At 40.3% G+C, this 21852-nt stretch overlaps 1 protein-coding gene across 3 annotated transcripts in view; it reads right to left on the bottom strand.

Moving 5' to 3' along the window:
- The window catches only part of LOC109477323 (A disintegrin and metalloproteinase with thrombospondin motifs 9-like), a 113009-nt gene that overhangs the window by 54261 nt on the left and 36896 nt on the right, over window positions 1-21852 (bottom strand). For 2 of the 3 annotated variants that reach the window (XM_019778505.1, XM_019778504.1), the window contains exons 11-15: window positions 18751-18798; window positions 15819-15923; window positions 5539-5684; window positions 3162-3225; window positions 2065-2182 (exon numbers count right to left, since the gene is read on the bottom strand). In XM_019778505.1, the coding sequence (XP_019634064.1) occupies window positions 2065-2182; window positions 3162-3225; window positions 5539-5684; window positions 15819-15923; window positions 18751-18798 (481 nt within the window). The remainder of the gene's footprint in view (window positions 1-2064; window positions 2183-3161; window positions 3226-5538; window positions 5685-15818; window positions 15924-18750; window positions 18799-21852) is intronic. The other variant, XM_019778506.1, reaches the window with a different exon arrangement.

Genomic DNA, 21852 nt, shown 5'->3' on the forward strand with positions numbered 1-21852 from the left:
ATATGGGCCTCCTGGTGGATGGCCTTGGTACTGCAGCAGCACTTCCGGTTTAATGAGGAGTCTGCCAGACAGGGTAACAGATGTCTGATTGTGTCGAGGCTGCCCCGGGCTTGCGACCTGGTTTGATTAATGAGAGGTTCTTCCTCAGGGAATAAGGCGACCTCTGTGCGCTATGATGTGGAAAATTTGAGTGTTAGGGTGGATGGACACCCAGTGTTGACGTAATTTTGGCACTGAGATCTAGTTACCTCCATGAAAATGGAGGTATTGTTTTTGGCGCGTCTGTGTGTGTGTGTTTGAGTTTCCGCATATTTGTAGTCAGCATAACTCCATAACGCCTTTATGGATTGTGATGATATTTGGTATGCTGGTAGGTCTTAGGAAGCCAAAGGTCAAGGTCAAATATGGGCCTCCTGGTGGATGACCTTGGTACTGCAGCAGAACTTCCGGTTTTTGTATCTTTTGTCCTGAACATGTTATGGTCTTGATTTTTGGGTGACAGATAGATTGTCCTGCCAGGAATAATTGGTGTGGGTTTGGTCCCCCTAGCAGCTTGTTCTGAAACTGCAGGGGACTTTCGGGGGGAAAATCTTTAAAAGCCAATAGGTCCAGACAGGAACAATGTATTTTCATCATTTTTGGTAGGTAGGTAGCTGAGAGAGATGTACATAACTTAATGCAAATTATGCAAATGAGGACTTAATTTGCATAATAAATGAGGAAATTCTCTAATTACAGTGTTTTACATTATAGTACTTTAATACATGTAATGTATGTAATCTTTGGCAGATGGAACATCAACAGATACCAATAATGCAAATTATGACCTCATTTGCATAATTAATGCGAAAATTCAATGGGTAAATGATGGGAATATCCTACTTGGTGTAAATTGTAAATTCATCAAAAGTTAACATCACGATACATTAATTATGTTAATGTGGAGGTCATTTGCATAATTAAAGAGGAAATTTACATTTACACGTCAAGCCCATATTTCATGGAGGTATGTGATCTCAGATCTCTTGTTTCTCTTTAGTATTGCATCTACCTGTATTTCTATCATCATGTATTACACTGAAACATATGCTGGCAGTAGTAACATACTTCCAGCATCTTTCACAATTCTTAAGTTCTAAAATGGGCACAGATGTTAGGTTCAGAATAGCCTGGAAAGGCTTTTCCTGACAGAGAGAACTACATCAAACCAGGTTGCCCCACATCAGCTTCCTGTTGCAGGAAGGTAGGGAGGATACAGATTCCCTGTCAAATTAGTCTGGAACATCTGTACTCTCATCCTAGTTACTGCACAAACTTTCATCCTTATCTGCCTACTGCAAGGGACACTTCTACATCTGGTATGCAACAACAAACAATGCCTGTCACTGAAAACTTCTACACTCATATCAACTGTTGGGTGTATTGTTGTGAGGGAAATCTGTTTGACAGAAACCTCCCTCAGCAACCTGGCTTTGCCACACAGACATCACCATCAACAAATTAACCTGACAGCACAGGATACAAATATTAGCAAAATATTTATGCCGCCATTTCCAAGAGGGTTGTTTTTCCTATGCTCATGCAAGTGAGCTGTCTGGTGGACAGAAAACAGCCCACTATCACATTTGACGTACTGGATCCCCGATGACAGAAACCACCAAGTTCAACCTCCAACAGCTTACAGCCGGGCAGACTAACACAAGCAAATCACCCAACCATAAGCAGTTTTATCTGGGTACAGGTAAACTTGACATAAATAAAGTCTGGGGGTGGTCTGGGCGTCAGGACTGGGAGTCGAACAGAGCTGTCAGATCTTGGTTGTTTGTAGCAACAACACTTTTTTCTACCAGACCGCTTTCTAAGAGTGTAGATGATCATTGGACTATATTTTCAAATTGCCTGGAAACATGTTTAATACATGCGTATGCCAGATCTTATTTATGATAAAGACAGCAGCTCTATTCAATAGCATGCAAGTTTAGTAACTACATGTAGTTTAGTCACTACACTACCCACCTGGTGCAAGTTAACTACTGGTAAACAACATAACAATGAAGTGCATACCTCCAGCATACTTGGGGACCCATCTGACGTAAGGCGGCAGGCCGTTGATGTTGAAGTGCTGCCCGTTAAACTTGGCACACTGCTCCTCACGGAAGTCCTTACTGCCAGGCGGGCACTCCTGCAACAGGGAAAAAAGTTTTTCACAGAGACTGGTCATGTAATTTCCATATGCAAAGGTTAAGTGTAATATAACCAGCTGCTGCCACACCACATGCCTGTAAAGCTGATGTGATTTGCCAAAGGGCAGTTATACAGGCTATACAGATAAAAACTGCTAGAGATAATGCCTGAAGTTAAACCAACAGGTGCTTCTTGAAGGTCATCAGGTCAGTTGGCTTGAGGGGAAGAATACTGTATATAAGGAGGCACAGACTTCTTATTAGAGTGAGAATGTGGTAATGACACTAAATCATAATTATATCCTTACTCTACTGTCAACACCTGTTCACCATGCAAAGGCAGTATAACTGGTGCAAGGAGGTGGCTTGCTATATTACATTGAACTGGGCCGTATGTTCCAACAGCTTGATGTTCCAACATACATGTAGGATTACACTAAGGGTTGTTGGGACATATGTTGAGATGTCAGAACATAGGGATGTTGAGACATAGAGGTGTAAGTCATTGAACGGCTTGTCACACTGAACCTCTATAAAATAAAGACCATGAATGATTCTGGATTGATGATATAGTAATTTGAAATCACGTCTATTTCTGCGACCTTATCAGCAGCTATTCCTGCTTGGTATTACCTCACGTCTGCTCAGGAAATCAGGCCCAGGCTCCAACCCCAGGCTGCCATCCCCACACAAGCACTGATTGATGAAACATTCTGATCATTTAGGAGGGAAAATGGGCAGTTCCATAACAGGGAGCACCTGCCATGCAGACCTATCAACTCTGCATGCACCGAGGACTTGTCTGTAGGGGAGGGGGGCAAAAATTGTAGTTGTGACCTTAAATGTTCAATCTTGCAGGAGGGGGGCGTCAGTAATGCTCGTGACCTTCAAGCATATCTGCAGAGGGTGTGGAGGCAATGGGTTTACCTGTAACCTATAGAAATGTTCAAGGGAGGGGAGGACAATCAAATGTCTCACCTTGGTGTTGCAGGACCTGAACTTCATCCTGCGTCCCAGACAGAACTTGCCCCCATTCAATGGCCTGCAAAAGACAATTCACAACTGTCAAGTCCAAACATTCAGCAACATACATACTGACAAAAAAAAAGTATAATGTATGTTTCCATGTGCATACATCTCATCCTGAATTTGTTCTATCCCGTAATCCACTTCAGCCATGGAGGTTTGATGGCAGATAAAATAATGTTACATTATCTGGAAATTACAGTTGAAACAAGTCCCTTTAACATTTGGAAAATGACTTTTTTAATTGAAAGTAGGTGGTGTTGCTTCGTGATTGTTGCAGAGGTTGAGTGCGGCCTTGACCTTGATGAGTGGTAATGACCTTGAAGTTGAACCTGCCACCCTAAACAATGGTTTGTTGTTGTCTCAAGGAGGATATCAATCCAGGCTAAGAAAAACACCCCAACCTTGAGCTCAGGCTTGTTAGAAAACCTTTCCATCTGGGTTAGACAATCTCCCGCTGAGACTTACAAATTCCACTTGACATTGACAATAAGAACTTGGAGGTTGACCAGCAGACGGCCAGCCAAGGTCGGAGTGTTGTTCTCCTTTGTCCTTGGTGATTTTTGTGAGTGATTATTTCCGTCCACCCTAGTTAGGAAGGCTGTAGCTAGTGCAAGGCTTCAGGTGGGAGGATGCTATTCTTGGCTAGCTGACTTTTAGTGAGCATCAGTCAAATCAAGTCAAGTCAGTCAAAGTTTGTCAGGTGGACTGAGGCAAAACACAGATCTAGTCAGACTGTTCTTTGGTTCTCTGAGTCAAGAGCAACATAAACAATACTCTCTTTCAAAAATCTTCATGATGAAACTGTCAACATATTCATTCTACAGCTCCAGTTGGGATTGGTTTCAATACTGCTAAACATTTTGCAAAAGAAAAAAAAATGTATCACCAAGAAGGTTGACCTTGCTTTGTCTCAAAGTTTCATTATGATTTAGAAAGTCTCTACATGTACATTGTAGTTGTGTTCCTGTAAGCATTCCCGTGCATAAATTGCTGCATAGTGTGAAGTAACTGGTTGAGCACCCTACCTGAGGGGCATCCTTGTCCAAAATTGTGATCTTCAAGAAAGTTAGTCAGTAGCAGCATGTAAAACATGGCAGCAAGACTGTGATGTAGAAAGTCACTACACTCATCATGATATACCATCGTCATGATGATATTTCAGTCTATTGATACATTGTATAGAGCTCTAGATAATGTTTAAATAAGTACTATTAAAGTCCAGAGGAATAAAGGAAAGGTAAATATTTTCAACCTTCAAATAGGCAAATTATTTTTGCCCAAATGCTCCAAAAACAACAGTGCGGAAGGCTAATCACTGCAAGGTGTTCCACTGAACTCTTTCAATCAAACAAGACGTTTGTTGTTTCAAGCATGACTTCCACTCATTCTTGGATTTCAGAAAGGAAAACAGGAATTACTTGTTTGTCAAGGCTTATCCTTTGTTTAGTAAAAACTAAGTAAAGACATAGCAGTGTGATTATAAAGAATGTACCACGAGTTGGTATATTTTTTAATCACATCACGTGATACATTCCAGGAACAGGTGAATGACAGAGTGCACAATGTTCATCATTACTGCATTAGAATCCCATCATGCAACACCCCTATAGATAGATATGCTACAAGATAGTAAGCTGCTTCACAGTTTTAAACTGTGCATGTGCAAGGTCAAAGGTGAAAACCCCTAACTAGTAAATAGCTGAAGAGTACATGTCCAGACTTTGTGTTATTTCTCGGGGGCCTTCAATTTTGAGATTACCGCAGTGCATTACAATAATTGTGCAAGCATGTAGTTTGAACTGGCTTATTGACAGATGGTGCTTTTATTTGCAAAATTATTTATACAGAAAAGACTTATAATTTGCCTTTCTTTATCTTTTCCTAGTTTCCTGTTTGATGGACAAACTCCTCCTTTTATAATTGGATTGTTGCTGTATGATTGATGTTTGCATGTCACTGCATCAGGAAAATATGGGTTACCGAGACAGGGATCTGCCTGGGAAGGTCAGGATGAAAGTATTTTTGTGAGATGATGAATAGAACCATGACAGGGAGAGGTCAAGTTAGGGCATCCTGCATCAAGCCTTGTTAACAAGATGCAGGCTTGTGCCATTAAATTCCTCAATCAAATTCGATGAATGAGGAAAGAAAATTATGCCAGACTTTTTGTTGGCTGAGTTCCTTATAAAGGACAGCTACAAAAAGAATTTGGCAATTTCTAAATTTGAAAGGGTCACTCATAACTTGTACGGCCTTGGTGAGCAAGGCAAAACTGTCCAGATATCTGTCTGGACTAAGAATCAGCCCTGCCTGTCCCATTTCTCACCTGGGGTTGTTGCACTCCCGAGTGGCATACTTCACCCCACCCCCACACGTCCTGGAACAGGACCCGTACTTGGACCACGGCCCCCAGCCTCCGTCTATCGCCTTCAGCTTCGACCGCGCAGACACGCAGTCTCCCTGGAGGCAGAACTGCAGGAAGAAATATAGCAAATTCAGAATTTTATCATTTAGATTCTACAGTCACTGATGAAGGATAAAGGTTGCTAGCTGAAACATCTGACTCTTTAGAGAACCTATCCAATTGCTTGTTTTATTGCAAGTTCACAAAAAAGTTCTGTAGTCATTGACATTGAACATTAAGAAGAACTATTATCAGGAGCTGAATTTTGACAAATTACTGAGTGACATCCCGTGTAATTATGACACCCTGAATTTGCCTGTACTTTCGAAATAAAGTACATTATCTTTAATTACAATAATTTATATAGCTGCTGATTAGAATGTGGCCAAACGTAGTGGCAATTCATGGCCGAGACATCCCATCTGCCCAGTGTTCATCACAAATCAGTGAGAAGAAATGGCCTGGTGAAACTTCTCAAGCTTCCTTTTTTCTCCTTTTTTGATAGAACTGGGTCACGCTCAGCTTTTAACACCCTAACCCTCAGATGATCTGAAGAAATTCCCACACAGTGTTGACTCTTTATGATAAGGTATCATACTGATGACATCCCAACAAAACACAGGCCTTCAGTAGTAACAGAGATTCTTGTTCACCCCAGCTTGATGATTCTCTCGTATAACAAATTACCTTTTTCTCATAAACAAAGTTCGGGAGTGACTGTGGCTTATTGGTTTCTGAATGAATGAGCAGCTGTTGAAAAGCACAAGTTGTTTTATGAGGTTCTTACAAAGACCACAGCCTGGGTGATGTTCTCACCACTGGACAAGTAATTAAAGATGACCCGACAGGGACTCTTCCAACCTCTATATAGATGACCTGCTGATAAAGTTGTTGTAAATGCGGCGCCTCTTTTGAAACACTGCACTTACTGGACAATTTTAAAATATAGTTGTCTACACTAACTTTAATGTGAAACCTCGAATCTGGTTTACCATGGGAGTGTGACATCAAAAACATTGTTTTTTATACACAGGAGCTGACAGCATCACACAAACACAGGCAGAAGTGAAAGGTTAAATGGGACTGGGGCGTAATTAATCATCATTACTAGGCTGTTACACCCAAATGGTTCCAATATTACTCCAATTTTGCAACAGTACTGTACCTGTCAAGTGTCAAGTTGAATTTTTTCAGATCAATGGACCATTCATAAATTGTACAATGTCAGTATTGTATAAAACTCAACAATGCCTATAATGTCAGTGCCTGACATTTCGTAACTTAATATCACACAAATATAGTAAAGACTCATGATTGCTATATCTACATGTAGACCCTGACTGTAAGGCTCACCAGCTGGATAACAGACTGTCTGACACAGGTGAACTGAACATTGGACGAAAACACAGAATTTGGAAAACTCTGCCATTGCTTTCCTTCCAATCATGCACAAAGATTTACAGAGGGTTACTGTGGGGATGTGAGCCCGGTGCAGACTGCTTCCATATCCTTACATGTACATCACTTCTGATAACACAGCTCCATTCTTATCTCAGCAGTACCTTCTAAATCATCAGATCTATCATTAATGCTGCATGATAAAGTAGGGACTTCTATACTAGATTAGGTTTACCACAAGGATTGGAGTTTAATATACAGTGCTTAGGTGTGATAAGTGGTTCCATGTAATGTAACCAGGTGCCAAAGAGGCTGACCTGTTGAGCTAAATTAAAGGTCAGTCATTATCAGCTCATTATTACATGTACATACCATCTCTGAATGACAGGCCAAAGCTCACTAATACACTGACATATTCAGGGGGAATAGTATGATAATAGATATTCACCAGTTAAGTAACTTAATCAAATTCTCCTCCAATTTCAATATTGTCAGTTCCATCTTAGGACATCTGAAATCACCATGGTAACCACCCAGGGTTCACCTCTCTCTGCTGGAGGTTACAGCTGGGTCAAAGGCCAGGTCATTACTTAGTCTACTGGACAGCCAGATGTGAGGCTTTCTGATCTGCCATACAGGCCTCAGTTTTCCTATCATAAATTAAGATAAGGACCCAGCTTATGATACACTTCAATATAAACACCCCTCTAGTCACAATATCCTGAAGGAAACGTGTGAAGGAACTTGTTTTCTTATGTGTACACGCAAGTGACGGATATTATACATCAGATAAGGCCATGCCAAGGGCAAGCTCTGCCAGAAAATAACAGCAGAATTGCCTAAATAGGGTGAAATACTTGCCAGCAGAGGTCTGTATCCTACTAGAGAGGAAATTCAGTTAGCCTGGATTCAAGAAAGCTTCCAGGGCCAACACAGGCCATTTTCTATGCCACAGGACTAACATACCACGATGGAATTTTGCCATAGCCCCCAACTTATTGACCCTCTTGAGGCAAGTTTCTACTATTCTTTCAGCAGTTTGTTAGAATCTAAGCTCAGAACAACCTTCCCTATGTATAGTATCTCCACCCTACCCCCTCTGGTCACATAATAACACGGGAAACAGTGTAAGGAAACCTGGTCACATGTGACGGAAATTAAAAACGTCCTGACAGTCTTTCTTTGGTGACCTTGAAGCTTGAAACCTTCCATTTGGTGGCCGAAGAGACCTTTGGTAAGCAAACATACAAAAACTTTGTCAACAATAATAAACTTGAGGATCTGACAAGACCACAACTTCCTCATGAGTTCCTAGTCTATTACAAACTAGGAAAGCTATTTTCATTTCTTTCTAGTAGCAGCAGTGATTTCTAGTTCTATTATCTGTAATATCTTTGAAATCTTAAAATCTAAATGGGAAGAAACACCTAATTGAGTCGTGGTCTATCCTACACACTTAACACATCTAATGTCTATCACGACATACCATACCGTAATCCAGATAATTATTAAGTGGTGTTAACACCCCTGTCCCCAGAGTGATTGGTATCTCCCGGGCTGCTTCCTACTGAATCCTGTCAGGGTGGGAAGGGGTGGGGTGACTCAATGCTTTATGGGAATTTAGGCTTGTTACAAAATGGCCGCCAAGCAAGATGGCGGCTCATGAAGTACATGTTGGAAAACAGATCACAGTTCACCAGGATGACCACGTAAGACTACATACCAGGTACGTACAGACGTAGGATACATTGGTGCTTCATCTTTCATGTGACTTGTACTTATAGAAGAGCCAATTGCCCTGTTTCTGAACCTTTCGTCCTGGGAAACTGCAGTTTGTGCCCTCCGACGACATTAAAATTTGATCTGTGATAGTATGGTAGTTCGAAATCGCATTTGAAGTACTGATTTAATTACTACTATATGGGCCCTTTTAACACTGAAAACCTGAAAATAATCGGTGGAACCGATGTCGAGAAATTGAATCCACAATGTATTTGCCCCCCTCCCACCCACTGAACAAAGTGTGTTTACTTCAAGCGCTGGCATAAATTCAAAAATATGACACGATCTTTTTGAAAGTAGGGTAAAACTTCAATACATATATCAAACCAACATATTCCGGAATATGAAAGAAATCAGGACTTTTGATCCAGAAATAGAGACTGTCAAAGTTGCTTCAAATTTGGGCAGCCATTTTGTTTACACCATGTGAACTTCAAGCACTGGCATAAATTATAAAACTTCAACTGATGTTCTGCAAAGTGAAATCAAACATGACTACATACATCACTCCAACACATTCTGGAATATGAAGGAGATGCCAACTTCTTATTTAGAAATATAGACTGTCAAACTTACCTAAAATTTAGTCAGCCATGTTGTTTACAGTGTGTGAACTTTAAGTGCTGGCATAAATTCAAAAAAATCAACTAATCTTGTTTAAAATGACATGAAACACAGTAAAATATATCCCCCCCAAACTATTCCAGGATATGGAAGAGATCCAGGTATTTGATGAAGAAATATACACTGTCAAAAGTTACCTAACATTTTGGTGGCCATCTTGTTTACATTCCCCAACTTCAAGTGCTGGCATAAATTTAAAAAAATCAACTGATCTTCTTTAAAGTCAAATAAAACTTAAGTACATATACCCCCTTAAATTATATCAGGATGTTGAACAGATCTGTCTATATAATCTAGAAATATTAATTTTCAAAGTTACCTAACATTTTGGCGGCCATCTTGTTTACATTCCTCAACTTCAAGTGCTGGCATAAATTTAAAAAAATCAACTGATCTTCTTCAAAGTCAAGTTAAACATAACTACATATACCCCCTTAAATTATTTTGGGATATTGAAGAGATCTATTCATTTGATCCAGAAATATAGATTTCAAACTGACTAACATTTGCTTAAATTGGGCAGCCATCTTGTTTACTAAGTGCTGGCATAAATTCAAATACATGAACTTATCTTGTTGAAAGTAAAATGAAACTTAACTACTTATATCACTCCCACATATTCTGGAATATCAAAGTGATCATGACTGTTGATCCAGATATATAGACTGTCAAAGTTGCTTAATATTTTGTCAGCCATATTGTTTACAGTGTGTGAACATCATGTGCTGGCATAATTTTAAACATATAGAATGATCTTCTTCAAAGTCAAATGAAACATAACTACATATCTCCTGTCACACCATTGCAGGATATAGAAAAAGATCCTTTCATTTGATCCAGAAATATAGACTCTCAAACTTCCCAACATTTTGTCAGCCATATTGTTTACAGTATGGGAATTTCAAGTACTGGCATACATTTCAATACCACAACAGATTTCTTTAAAAGTCAAATGAAACAAAAGTACATATGTAAGTCCAACATATTGCAGGATATTGAGAATGTACATGTTTTGATAAAGAATTATAGACTATCAAACATGTTCAAAATTTTGTCATCCATATTGTTCACACTCAAAACTGCTTTGGGTGTCAACCATAAGCCTAGGGAGAAATTCTCAGAGAAATAAAGGATCTTTTCCCAAATAAAGTACAATTGTAGAACATATACACCTCTAACATATGTTGTAATTTCAAAGAGATACATGCCTATCAACCAGAATCATTTGCACACAAGAATGATACACCTAGTATTATTCATACATTGGCCAGGTCCCCCCTCCCCCACCTGCAGTAAATGTGTGTATTCATGAATGTTTGGATCTTATTTTAAACACTTATGACCATCTATGAGCTGCACAGCCAGTAATATTATTGTGGAATAGGAACTCATGATGGAGTATCAAGTTAGAAAAAGCCATACAAGGTCATTCATGGTGTATGAATAGAAATGTAATGCATGTACCAGAGGATTATCCATGCAATGTTATGTGATGCAGTCTGAATGTTGACAGTATTTCAGTTACTGATTGTCTGCAGAAAGAAAAGCAAATGGTACTTTCATCTGATTATTATTCTCTTTATTTTCTAGTTGAAGTACAGGACCAAGTGAGGTACTGGTTTGTTCTGCACCAGGAATGTGGAGTTCAACCCTGCCTAAGACACCAGATCACCTTCTATTGCTATCTCCAAGTCCCATTCATCATTAAATATTCATACCTTGGATTAGAACATGACAATGTATTTTAAAGATATATTGTTTATTATTTATTTTTTTCATTATAATGGTGCTGATAATTTCATATCTATTTCTGGATGACTTGGGATTCCTCATCCCAACTTTACCTGGACCTGTAAGCAAGCTATACAAGTAATTGATGCTAGTGAAGCGATTGCATTGTTGGCACTATAATGTTCTATTTTATGATATCTAAAGTGCATGTGTATGTGGTAGGATCAATTCTGGTAAGACATACCTTAATTTATTGGAAGGTTGTAGATACATGCATTCAATAACTTGTTATGTCACTGTGTACAATTTTTAAGATATTGTTTTCATAAACCCAAGGTATTGCCTGTATTGTACCAATTTTTGTGCATTCCTTTTGATAGTCATTAAAAAAACTGTCATGGAATTGTCTGTGTTGCCTTATTTTTTTTATTCTTTTATAAATAATCAAAGTATGATTTCACAACAAGATGACACTTAAGCACAGTGGAGGCATTGGGGGGATGACAAGCTAGAAGAATCATGTTTTCACAGAAGGCAAGTATCCAATAATTTCCTGAAAATTATCCCAATACCAAGAAATTTCATTGGAATGGCCTAAGTATAAGTTTAGGATAAATATTTACATATCTTGATAATGATGTGTACAAAATTTCTAAAAAATCAACAATCACAACTCAAAAACTCGCTAAGACATGTGATGTAGAACAGGAAAAAATTTGACTTTGCCGCCAGGAAGTCTACCCATCGTCCCTTGAGCGTGAAACGAGCCTCGATCTCGTGAATGCCGGCGTTGCCTCACCATTGTACTTAGCACCATGATCCTGTAGGACCCATTACCTCATGACATCCACCATATGGCAATCTACAATAAAGCAGGATTATCACAAACTTAATGTGTAAGTATTAAAATTTATGTTATAGAAGTTCACAGGTTTTGAAAGCTGTTTTTTCTGTTATGTTCAGTAAAAATTCTCTTAGTTAGTAGGCCATCATTTAGACACCATTGATTGACAGATAACAATTGTCTTCAAGAATCAAGGAAATAAATTTTGGTAAAGAAAAGAGAAGTCATCTTTTATCAGTGCTCAGGATCCACAAGTTATAGTTCATGGATACAGACCATATAAACTAACAGTGCAACATGGTGTCTAAGGTTTCATCACCTCAAGTCTGTATGTTTGTGTAACAACTCACAGTTATCTCCCTGTTTTGTTTTATGGGGGAATGCATGGGGGGGGGGTACTGTTGACAATACATTAAATTCAAAAGGGTACTGGCTACATTATTACATTAAATTTGGCAGACTGGCCTCAGTTAATGCTAAATTCTGGTGCCAATTACTACTACAACTGAATTAGGCTACTTATCAGTTAAAAAGGCACCTACATTAAATTTGTGCTGCTCAGCTGTGAATTACAATGGGATTAAGACAGTCTGTGTAAAAGAGCATGCAGACCCCCTTTTTATATTAGCACTCTGAGACCAGCTACATGCCTGGATCAATAAACTAGCCTGCTTTATGCAAAGGTCAGAAAAGTGAAATTAGAGAGTTGTGAAAAAAGCTTTTTCATGAACTTGTTGAAGTAAAGATAAGCAGACGAGGTGAGCAGAATGAGTGCAGTGGGGATGTACCACCTTTATTTACTTCTATCCACCTTTGGCTATAAAATTCTTTCTAAAACTTGAAATCAAACACACGGTTACACAACCGGTAAGTATTAGAAAAATTGAGAAAATTTGAAAATGTGGTACGTTGGGTTTACTGTTTGTTCATCATTGTAAAGGTGAAGCCCAAAAGGTTCCTATCCATCCTTATCTGTATCTGGCATCAAGAATAATTCACCAACAACTTCCCTCATAACAACTATCCAAACAACACCACTTCCTCTGCTGTAAATTTTGCAGCTCGTCTTGATGGCTGGGATTTCAGGACACGCCCAGCCAGGGTCTGCCGAACCAGGAGGGTATTCCCCTAGTTATAAAACTGTAGCCTGGACACCAGACTGTTTCCAGGCTTCCTGTGCTCTAGGGCCAACATGCACCTGAAGTCAGCATTAAATTACCATACTGCTGGGGTGCTGGGGGGCCTGCATGGGGGGTCCCCCCCCCGACAACGCTCTACACTAAATTTTGAGAGCTGGCTATGTATTACGCTGAATTCAGTAAGCCTCTTGATGACGCTTTACGTTAAATTCCAAGTGGCTACAATGCATTACGTTGGATTAAAATGGCGAATACGCTCTATGCAAAATGCGCCAATTATGGTCTACGTTGAATTACATGTAGAGCGGTCCGTCCATGCTCAATGTAGAATTAAAACGGCCAATTACGCTCTATGGAAAAGGGCATGCGGGCCCCTCTATTTGGCATCCAGCCTACAGGCTGTCCAGATGACATAGGAAAGGCTCTCAGGGTCTATTGGGGGTGGCCATGGGGGTGGGAGCTGTGGCAAAGTTTTATACAAAGATAAACTATCATTGGCAAAATCTCAGAAAGTATTCTAAATACATGCAGAAGTCATTTTCTTTCAACATATAGACAAAATCCTGTCACATCCACATATCAAAGAATCATTTTTTCCATTGAAGGTATCAAAAGGACTTCCTGTCCTAAATCATCCCAGACGCTGCTATGGCTTGTATCCAAGACTTCTAACCCAATTATTTTAAGACCCTAGACACAAGTCTTGTCAGAAATCTACATGATTACCAAGGATATGGGAAGGGCGGATTGACAACTATTGGAAGGGTTCCAAAATAGAGATGTCTTTAACCATACAACTGTTGTGGAATGATTATAAAGATAAAGCTGAGTTCTAACAATCCCAGACACTTATGGAATTAATCCCCTCTATCCTGATATGACTCCCAGACTAGTCATGTTGTGGCTTTCATTCATGACTCTTTCTTGTTTTGAATCTTCAACATCAAATGATCTTACTTCTCTATTCTCATTTGTGTCCAAGCAGTCAATGTGACACATTCTTACAATTATTGCAGCGGTTGGTTGCTTGTTTCTTGTCAAGAATCTTAATTAGATCATTAAGTCTGACCATCCTTCTCATGGTGTTGTCTACTCTACTGACCAATGACAGTAAGACAGAACTGTCCCCTTCAAGACTTCTAAGAAACCCTGACTGTCCCAGGATCCAGTTACCTGGTGTTCAAGGCAAGAAAGTCTGCAAGAGTCTGATGACAAACTTTGAAGGGCAGGGAATAACGTATGGGGTTCAGTTGGGGTCAAGGGTATGCCCTAATGTTCCATCAAACACAAGCAGGGTCATTTATGTCAAGTTAACCATATGGTATGGTGGCTACCACCAGAGTGTTGGGTCTGGGGACACCAGCCCTGTAAGCACAAGGAGTTCAGGGTTCAAGTCCCACCTGCTCACAGCCCAGCCAAAAGGCCATTATCTTCTTGGAGAGAAAGTTTCAGTGGAGGAAGTTACCATGACTATGTAGCAGCAGTGGGCTGGCTCTGGGGATACTGGCTGTGTAAAAACAGGGGTTTAGGGTTCAAGTTCCAACTGCCATGGACCAAAAAGGCTAGAGTTTTATTTCATCTTCAGGCTCTCTGGCACAGAGGAACATTAAGACCATGAATGTGTCATACCAATGGACTAGCACTATGGTTTGGCCATGGGAACTCCAGCACTGTAAATACCTGGGGTCGGGGTTCAAGTCCTAACTACTACAAACCCAAGATGACTACATAAATCTGAAATACATTGTACCAGTGGGCTAGCATTGTGGTCTTGGGACTCAACAGCAGAAACCAGAGGTTGGAGGTTGAAGTCTCAAGTGCTGACAGATCATGGGAATGTCATGTCCAACAGTTCAGCCGGAAGTCAGGATTTCTGTCTGCTAGGAAAGTGGATAAACAGCCAAGGAAAACATTATGATAGCCTTTCAAATGGGAACACACCTGAACAGCTATATTCTGGCTAGGGACTACAGTGTAGTTGACTGATTACATCCTATATTTTTATGAAGACTTGCAACAATGCTTGGTAGTTTCGAAAGAAAAAATTCTATTAGACCAAAGAGAAAGGAATTATGAAGGAGGTCAGGACAGAATTCCAGATAAACATCTCAACATTTGCATCTTGCTACAGTTCTGTAACCAGGTCAAAGACCACTCCTGCCCCCTAACCTTTGCCCTGAAGGAGGGGTCACAACCAAGGAGGACAAGATCAAAGAGGGATAAACTGAGGGAAAGGTAACAGCCTGAAACCACAACATCATCCTTTCTACAAGGTCAATGTCATGACCTCTAGGTGTAGAGAACACAGTCGGAAAATCCTTGTTAACTCCAAACACTTGTCTTGGAGACTCATTAAGTTACAGCTGTTTTAGAATGGTTACTGGGAACCAAAGAGTAGTGTCAGTAGTTTTCAGCCATCTACAACTCCTGCAGGTGTATCATGTGCTGTATCACAGTCACAAAGGCAGAGGACAGCAATCCTGCCACTTACTGAAACCTCTGGCTGCTCATTATGTACTAATCTATCTCTAAATTTTCTTGTCAGCACTTTTCAGGTTCCACATCTTTATCAATTTTCAAAACTAAGTGACTAGTATTTCAATCCATTTCACTCCTTAGTGACCCCTTTCATAAGTTGATCCTGAATTAGCCCTCTCCCCTCTAAGAATGACCTTGAGACTGACCTTGTTGTTGCCGCAGGGTGTTCCGTCTGCCCAGGGCATGTGCTGGGTCCGGCAGCCTTTCTGGATCCCGTCTGCGTTCATGCACCACAGTCGTTTACATGTTTTCTGTCAGGACAAACAAACAACAGTTAATACCACCACTGGCACTTGCAGGTTTCCTGCAGAACGAAAAAAAACCGCTTACCTGGTTTGGCTTTCCTGGTAAAGCGCTCTCAATCTCCCACCTGTCACTCCACTCCAAATAATTTCCTTGGTTTGCAGATAAAAATTCTTCGGACACCTAAGTCACATTATGTTTTTGTTTCCTTGTGTTCTTATTTCTTTTTAGTGTATTAGTGTCACTCAAAGAGATTAGTGGGAAAGAATCATTAAATTATGTGCATACAGACAGGCCATAAAAATAACAAATAGCTCACCTTACCTCAATCATCATCTGCAAGAAAATGTGAGGTAAGTGGTGAACAGAAGATACGATTTTGAAAATGTGTACACATCAAGATATTACAAAGATGTATTCCATCCGTAAATGTTCAAGAAATATTGTTCTCCTGTCCCATTAAGACTCCAATGGGACAAGAGAGAGTGTTCTGGGCACAGGGATATCAGCTTACAGAGGGCTGGAAGAAGCTGTGCAGGTGTGGCCTTGAGGTGTGGGGGAGAGAAACCACTTTTACTTAGCAAGGTCCTTCCTGGGGCACTTCTCCTAAGAACTCTTACTTAATAGCTTTGCCTGCTTCTTAATAGCTTAGGGTGGGGGAAAACAACTTTTATAAAGTGTTAAGAAAAGCCTGTCTCAAACTATCAATCAACCTTCTCCCTGCTGGGTTGGCCTTTTGGCACCAAATTTGTACTGGTTATGGGGTTATGTGGCAGGGAGAAGGTTAATTGCTTTGCTTGGTCATAGATATCACTAAGGGGTGTTGGCATATACAACAGCTTCACAAGCACATGGCAGCAGCTGGCTATTTCACACCACAACTACACACTCATACCTAACTCTAACTGACATTTGAAGACAACTGGTTCCAGGATGCCAGGGGGGTAGTAAAATTTCCTTCCGGGCATGTTGGCCCTGGGGCCAAGGAGCTAGCCTGAGTAGGCCCTGGAAACAGTCTAGCATTCAGAATAATTCTGCAATAGTTTACACTCAGTTTATGATTATTTAACTTTTCTGGGTAGATATGACTGATACTTCTGGGGAAGAAGGAATAAGCTCCTTTGCTTATATATAATTTCAATCCATTTGTGAGAAGGTTCCTCTCCACATGCCCATTAACACCTTTCAGCCATCAGTTAGCAATCAGCATTACCTGAGCTACAAACAGTGAGAAACCCTGTGACTTTTCTTAATAGATGTCTTATCCCGCTAAGTCCTTCTTAAGTGCAGCTCTTAGGGGTCCTCTGAGCAACATTAAGAAGATTTCCTCCCAACTAGGTGGAAAATCACTATTACAGACCTGCAGCACAACAAGGGGGTATTCACACACAGGAGGGGGGGGGGGCTCCGTAGGAGAGGAGGTGTCCATTTTCAAACAACTCATCAGGAGGATCCTCTGAATGGATAGACCGTGAGGAGAGATCTGGCAGACTCGGACACTTAAAAACATCTTAGAGACAGTGACACTGTCTAGTTTTCAGCCATATGCCTACAAGGCTGTTTCAGAGTTTAAGACTTTTTCTACTGAAAAAAAGAGAAACTTTGCTCTCATGGTCCAGTTTCAATGACTCTCATTCAGTTCAAATTTCTTTGAATGAATTGTTCCAATTATTATAGAAAGAAATTGGGCTAAAATTTAGGAGACACAAAGTTTGATGAACAGTAAGTTTAGTGATCAGGCAAGACGTAATAAAAGGAATTTTATGGTTAAAAACTTAAGTTATCATAACTGTCTATTACATATGATATTAAAGTACTATATCTTTCAAAATCAAACCATATCAGGTTCACCCAAGTTATTAAATAGTTATGAAAACCTCATAATAATGAGATATCTATTGCCTTGCTTGTTACATGTTATATTCTTATATATCATTTATGATAATAATTAGATTTTAAAAAGCACACCAGTTACGTTTAAGGCATTCTTTATCAAACCAGCATTCATTTAGTCTTTACTGCTGCCTCATGCAGGTGGGCAGAATGATTTCCTGGGTTGATCAGGCATTATTTTCACGGCAAAACGAAACAGGCAGGGGGAGGGTAGGGGGGGCTGAGCAGCTAGCCTGGTTACCATCTTTTGCTTTGGTCTGCACCTGAGATTGCTACTCATACTGGTGACTAGTCTCCACATGAACAATCCTTCTGGGACTGAATGAGCAGTAGAAGTTGCCCAAATTAAAATGAAAACAATTTGCAAGCAAACTACCAAAACTACAGCTCTACCTAATTCTTATTTGGGCCTATTTCTACTATCAAGTCAGCCTTCAGAAGTGAAACGTCCTGCACATCAATCTTTGGCAAGAATCTGACCAAGCCCACTGATTGGCCACTGGCTTCCCAATTGCAAATCAGTGAACCAATCAGTGGACAGATAATCAAACTAATCAGTATGGATTGGCATACATGGCACGTGGCGCAAGCATCCCAGGTAGGGCAATAACCTCAGGAGCAGACAGAAGATGGTGTCCAGGCTAGAGGGGGGGGCATTTCCACACACCTGTGCAACCAGAGATGCTTATAAATCTATAGGAGATGAAGAAGTCAAACGCTCGACACATGTACATACACCCATCGTCTATCTGATGCAACTTCACATGGCTGGTAAAAATTCCCTAGAAATAACTATCACTTTGGGGTAGAACCACGCCATATGTCATAACATCAGAAAGACTAGGTGATGATAGAATCCTACATCTCCTAGAGAGTTTTCCATCTCTGGTACATCAGAAGGGGTTGTGGACTTTGGGGGGAGGGGCCAGAATGGTCTCTCACCTGCATGGGGGCTGGCAAAGTTTCCTGAGCTGCCGTTGAGTAGTAAGCCTGGTGAAAACATGGGGAAAAACAGAATATAGGAGGAGCGACTGACAGTACAGCACTACACACCTGCGGAGGGAAGGTAGGATACATGCTGGCCTGTCCAGAATTTCACAATTCAGGAAACACCAGGACATATCCTTTGTGTTATGCCAAACTACAGCTTGGTACAAACAGGAAGCAAAAAAAAGAAAAGAAGCAAGGTTTAATTTCTTTTATACTAAGACAGTGCTATTTTTTAACACAATACTAACACTTACCAGATCACCTGAAGTTTGTCAAAATTTACAGCATTTTTATCTTACCATATTTGCTCAGCTGAAAAAAATACATGTATTAATGATGCAATAGTATTAGTAAAAATGCTTTCTTTATTGGCCCATGGCCATGATTACCTTAATTGTCTTTGTTTACAACCTGATTTTCAACTTATTTGTAGAATTATAGTTTTTTTAACACAATATCACTAGGATAGTTTAGAGCTTTACCTGTATGATAACCAAAAGGTAGCTTAATTCTATCAACTATCCAGATCTATCACTGCAGCAAAGAGAATACATTGTTTACTTGTCTATTACTTCTAGACTGTATTTCTTGTTGACACAGTGTAACCCAACTGTCTTTCTTTTGTTTCTTTATTTTGTACTATTCACTTTTGACGTGACTGTTTATGTTGTAGTATAAGACTTTATTGTCTGTTTATTTTGTAGCAAACACTTTGTTTGCCTTCGACTACCCACAATTTGTTTGTTTTCGTTGTTCCACCAACATTCGTTAATTGGTTTATTCTGTCTCACCTCTACTGAGGTGAAATGTACATGGATACAATAGGGCCGGACTTGTCCATTGTGTTCACCATAAGCAGGGGCAGGCCACTCAAAATTTTGAAGGACACCGGATATTACGAAAATGTGATATCTGTATGACCTAAAACACATGACAAATTAAAAACATGAACAAAATTGTCATGGAGCCATGCTGAGTGGCTTAGTACCAGCCTTGTAACATGGTTAACTTAATTAAGTAAAATTACAAAATAATACATGTTAAAACACATACATGGTGCCCTTTAATTAACAAATTACAGATTCCAAATTTGTAGTGATATAGAATTCTGTGCAGCACTTGTCTGTAGCAGTAATAGCATGTAACAATGAAATGCATTGGTTGGGCCCGGCTTTGTCTAAGCCTCAGAATTTCCTGGATTTTTCCCCACTGATCTGTTGCCACATGTCGAAAACTAAGCTGTCAGAAAACAACACGTAAGACTGTTTTGTACACATTCCAGAAAACAGCACAAGTCAAGTGGAGCTCAGCGCACACAAATGCCTTGCATTTCTAACCCAAGTGATGTTCATCTCCAAAACGTGGCTTTCATTTCAGCTGGGTTCTGAGAAGCCTTAACATCCTGTGGTATCAATGACACTTGCAAAGGACTTTTGCTTGATCCTTTGGAAGATCTGTCTGGCCAGATACATGTAGAGTATTTCAAGACCTGCTCTAATAATAAGGCAAAACCAAAACAAAACAGAGATGAAAAGAGAAAAGTTATCCTTCCAGGTGTGGAGTCTCCCTGCTAACTTGACCCCAACATGACTACCCCACCCACCCACTGGCATCCAGCATCCAGGCACAGGTCAAGTTCAAAATTTATTTACAAAGTGCCTTCCGTCCTCCTTTGATGACTTTCACCTTCCCAGCCGGTGGACAATTAGCCGGGGAGGCCATGTTTTTGTTTCTGGGACATGGCGGACCGGCGTGGCGCGGGGCCGTGTGAAAACGGCCGTGCGGGAAGTGAAAGGTAAACAGGTCGGGATGGATGGAGGTGTCAGCAGCCGGCTGCAGCAGGTGAGTTATTCTCCCTCCCCACCTGATGACATCCAGATGGGAGGGAACGCCATGTCACACTGGCATGCTGGGTAGGTGCATAACTAGGCCACACCAATTAACCTTCTTGGTTCTGACATTTTAAAGCAAAAAGCATATAATGAAGGCAGAGACCTGCAACATTTTGTGCACCAAAAATTTGATCTGTGTACAGTGATATACACCATATTCGTTTGTTTAAATGTAGCCATAAAATTTCAAATTCAAGCTCTGAGTAGAAGCAGTAAGGTCAATTTTACCTTACTTTAGTTTAACATTACTGTAAACCCAAAATGTTTGTGCTTCCAAAAATGAATTTCGAGCCCTGCTCTTGTTACAAGGTTTCTGGTTCCTGGCAGTGGCAGGGACAACCCTGAGATTCTCAAGAAACAGTTGAAGTACAATCCCATCCTGAGACATTCCCAAGGCGCCTGACATGACTTCAAGGTGCAATCCAACACCAAGACATTCCCAAGATTCTCAACATGAGTTCAAGGTGCAATCCCATCTCAACACTTTCTAAAGGAGCTTGACAAGAGTTCAGCGTATAATCACACCCCCAAGACATTCCTAGAATGTTAAACAAGAGCTCAAGGTACGTCCCTAAGACATTTCCCAAGACTTTACAGAAGAGTTCAAGGTACAAATGTGCAATGTAACCCATAAGATGCCCCTATTCCCAAGACATCCTTAAGGGCGACAAATGGATAAATCTTAACTTGATCTTGACAACTCCAATCTGCTCTAGCTAATTCATCAAATGCAAATTCTCTTTTTCTTTTCTAATTTGAAATAGGTGAATAGGACTAGAACAGTCAAACCTGTAGTGACCACCTCTACATACAGACCTGGCCAATGTGACCAATGAGAAATTGTTCAAAAGTAATTTGGTCAGTTTTGACTTGTGTAATCAAAACATGGCAAGAGAAACAGAGTGTCATGCAGATCTCAGAGGCTGACAGGACAGGAGCAATGCAGGGCATGCTTGTGGCATGGTGGGTAATAGACAGGTGGAGGCATGGCGCCAGTAGAGACAGTCAGAACTGGGTCACATTCAGTCCCAACATGTACACTGAGGGGCACTTGGGACATACAGGACACTCATCATCACAGTATCACAGTATGTAGACAGGATACAAACAACATGCTAACAGGATGAAAGTTGGATCTTTTGAGTAGCTGACTTCAGAACTG

The sequence above is a fragment of the Branchiostoma belcheri genome, unplaced genomic scaffold (assembly GCF_001625305.1).
Source record: "Branchiostoma belcheri isolate BF01 breed outbred unplaced genomic scaffold, Haploidv18h27 scaffold4, whole genome shotgun sequence".
Classification (NCBI taxonomy): Eukaryota; Metazoa; Chordata; class Leptocardii; order Amphioxiformes; family Branchiostomatidae; genus Branchiostoma; species Branchiostoma belcheri.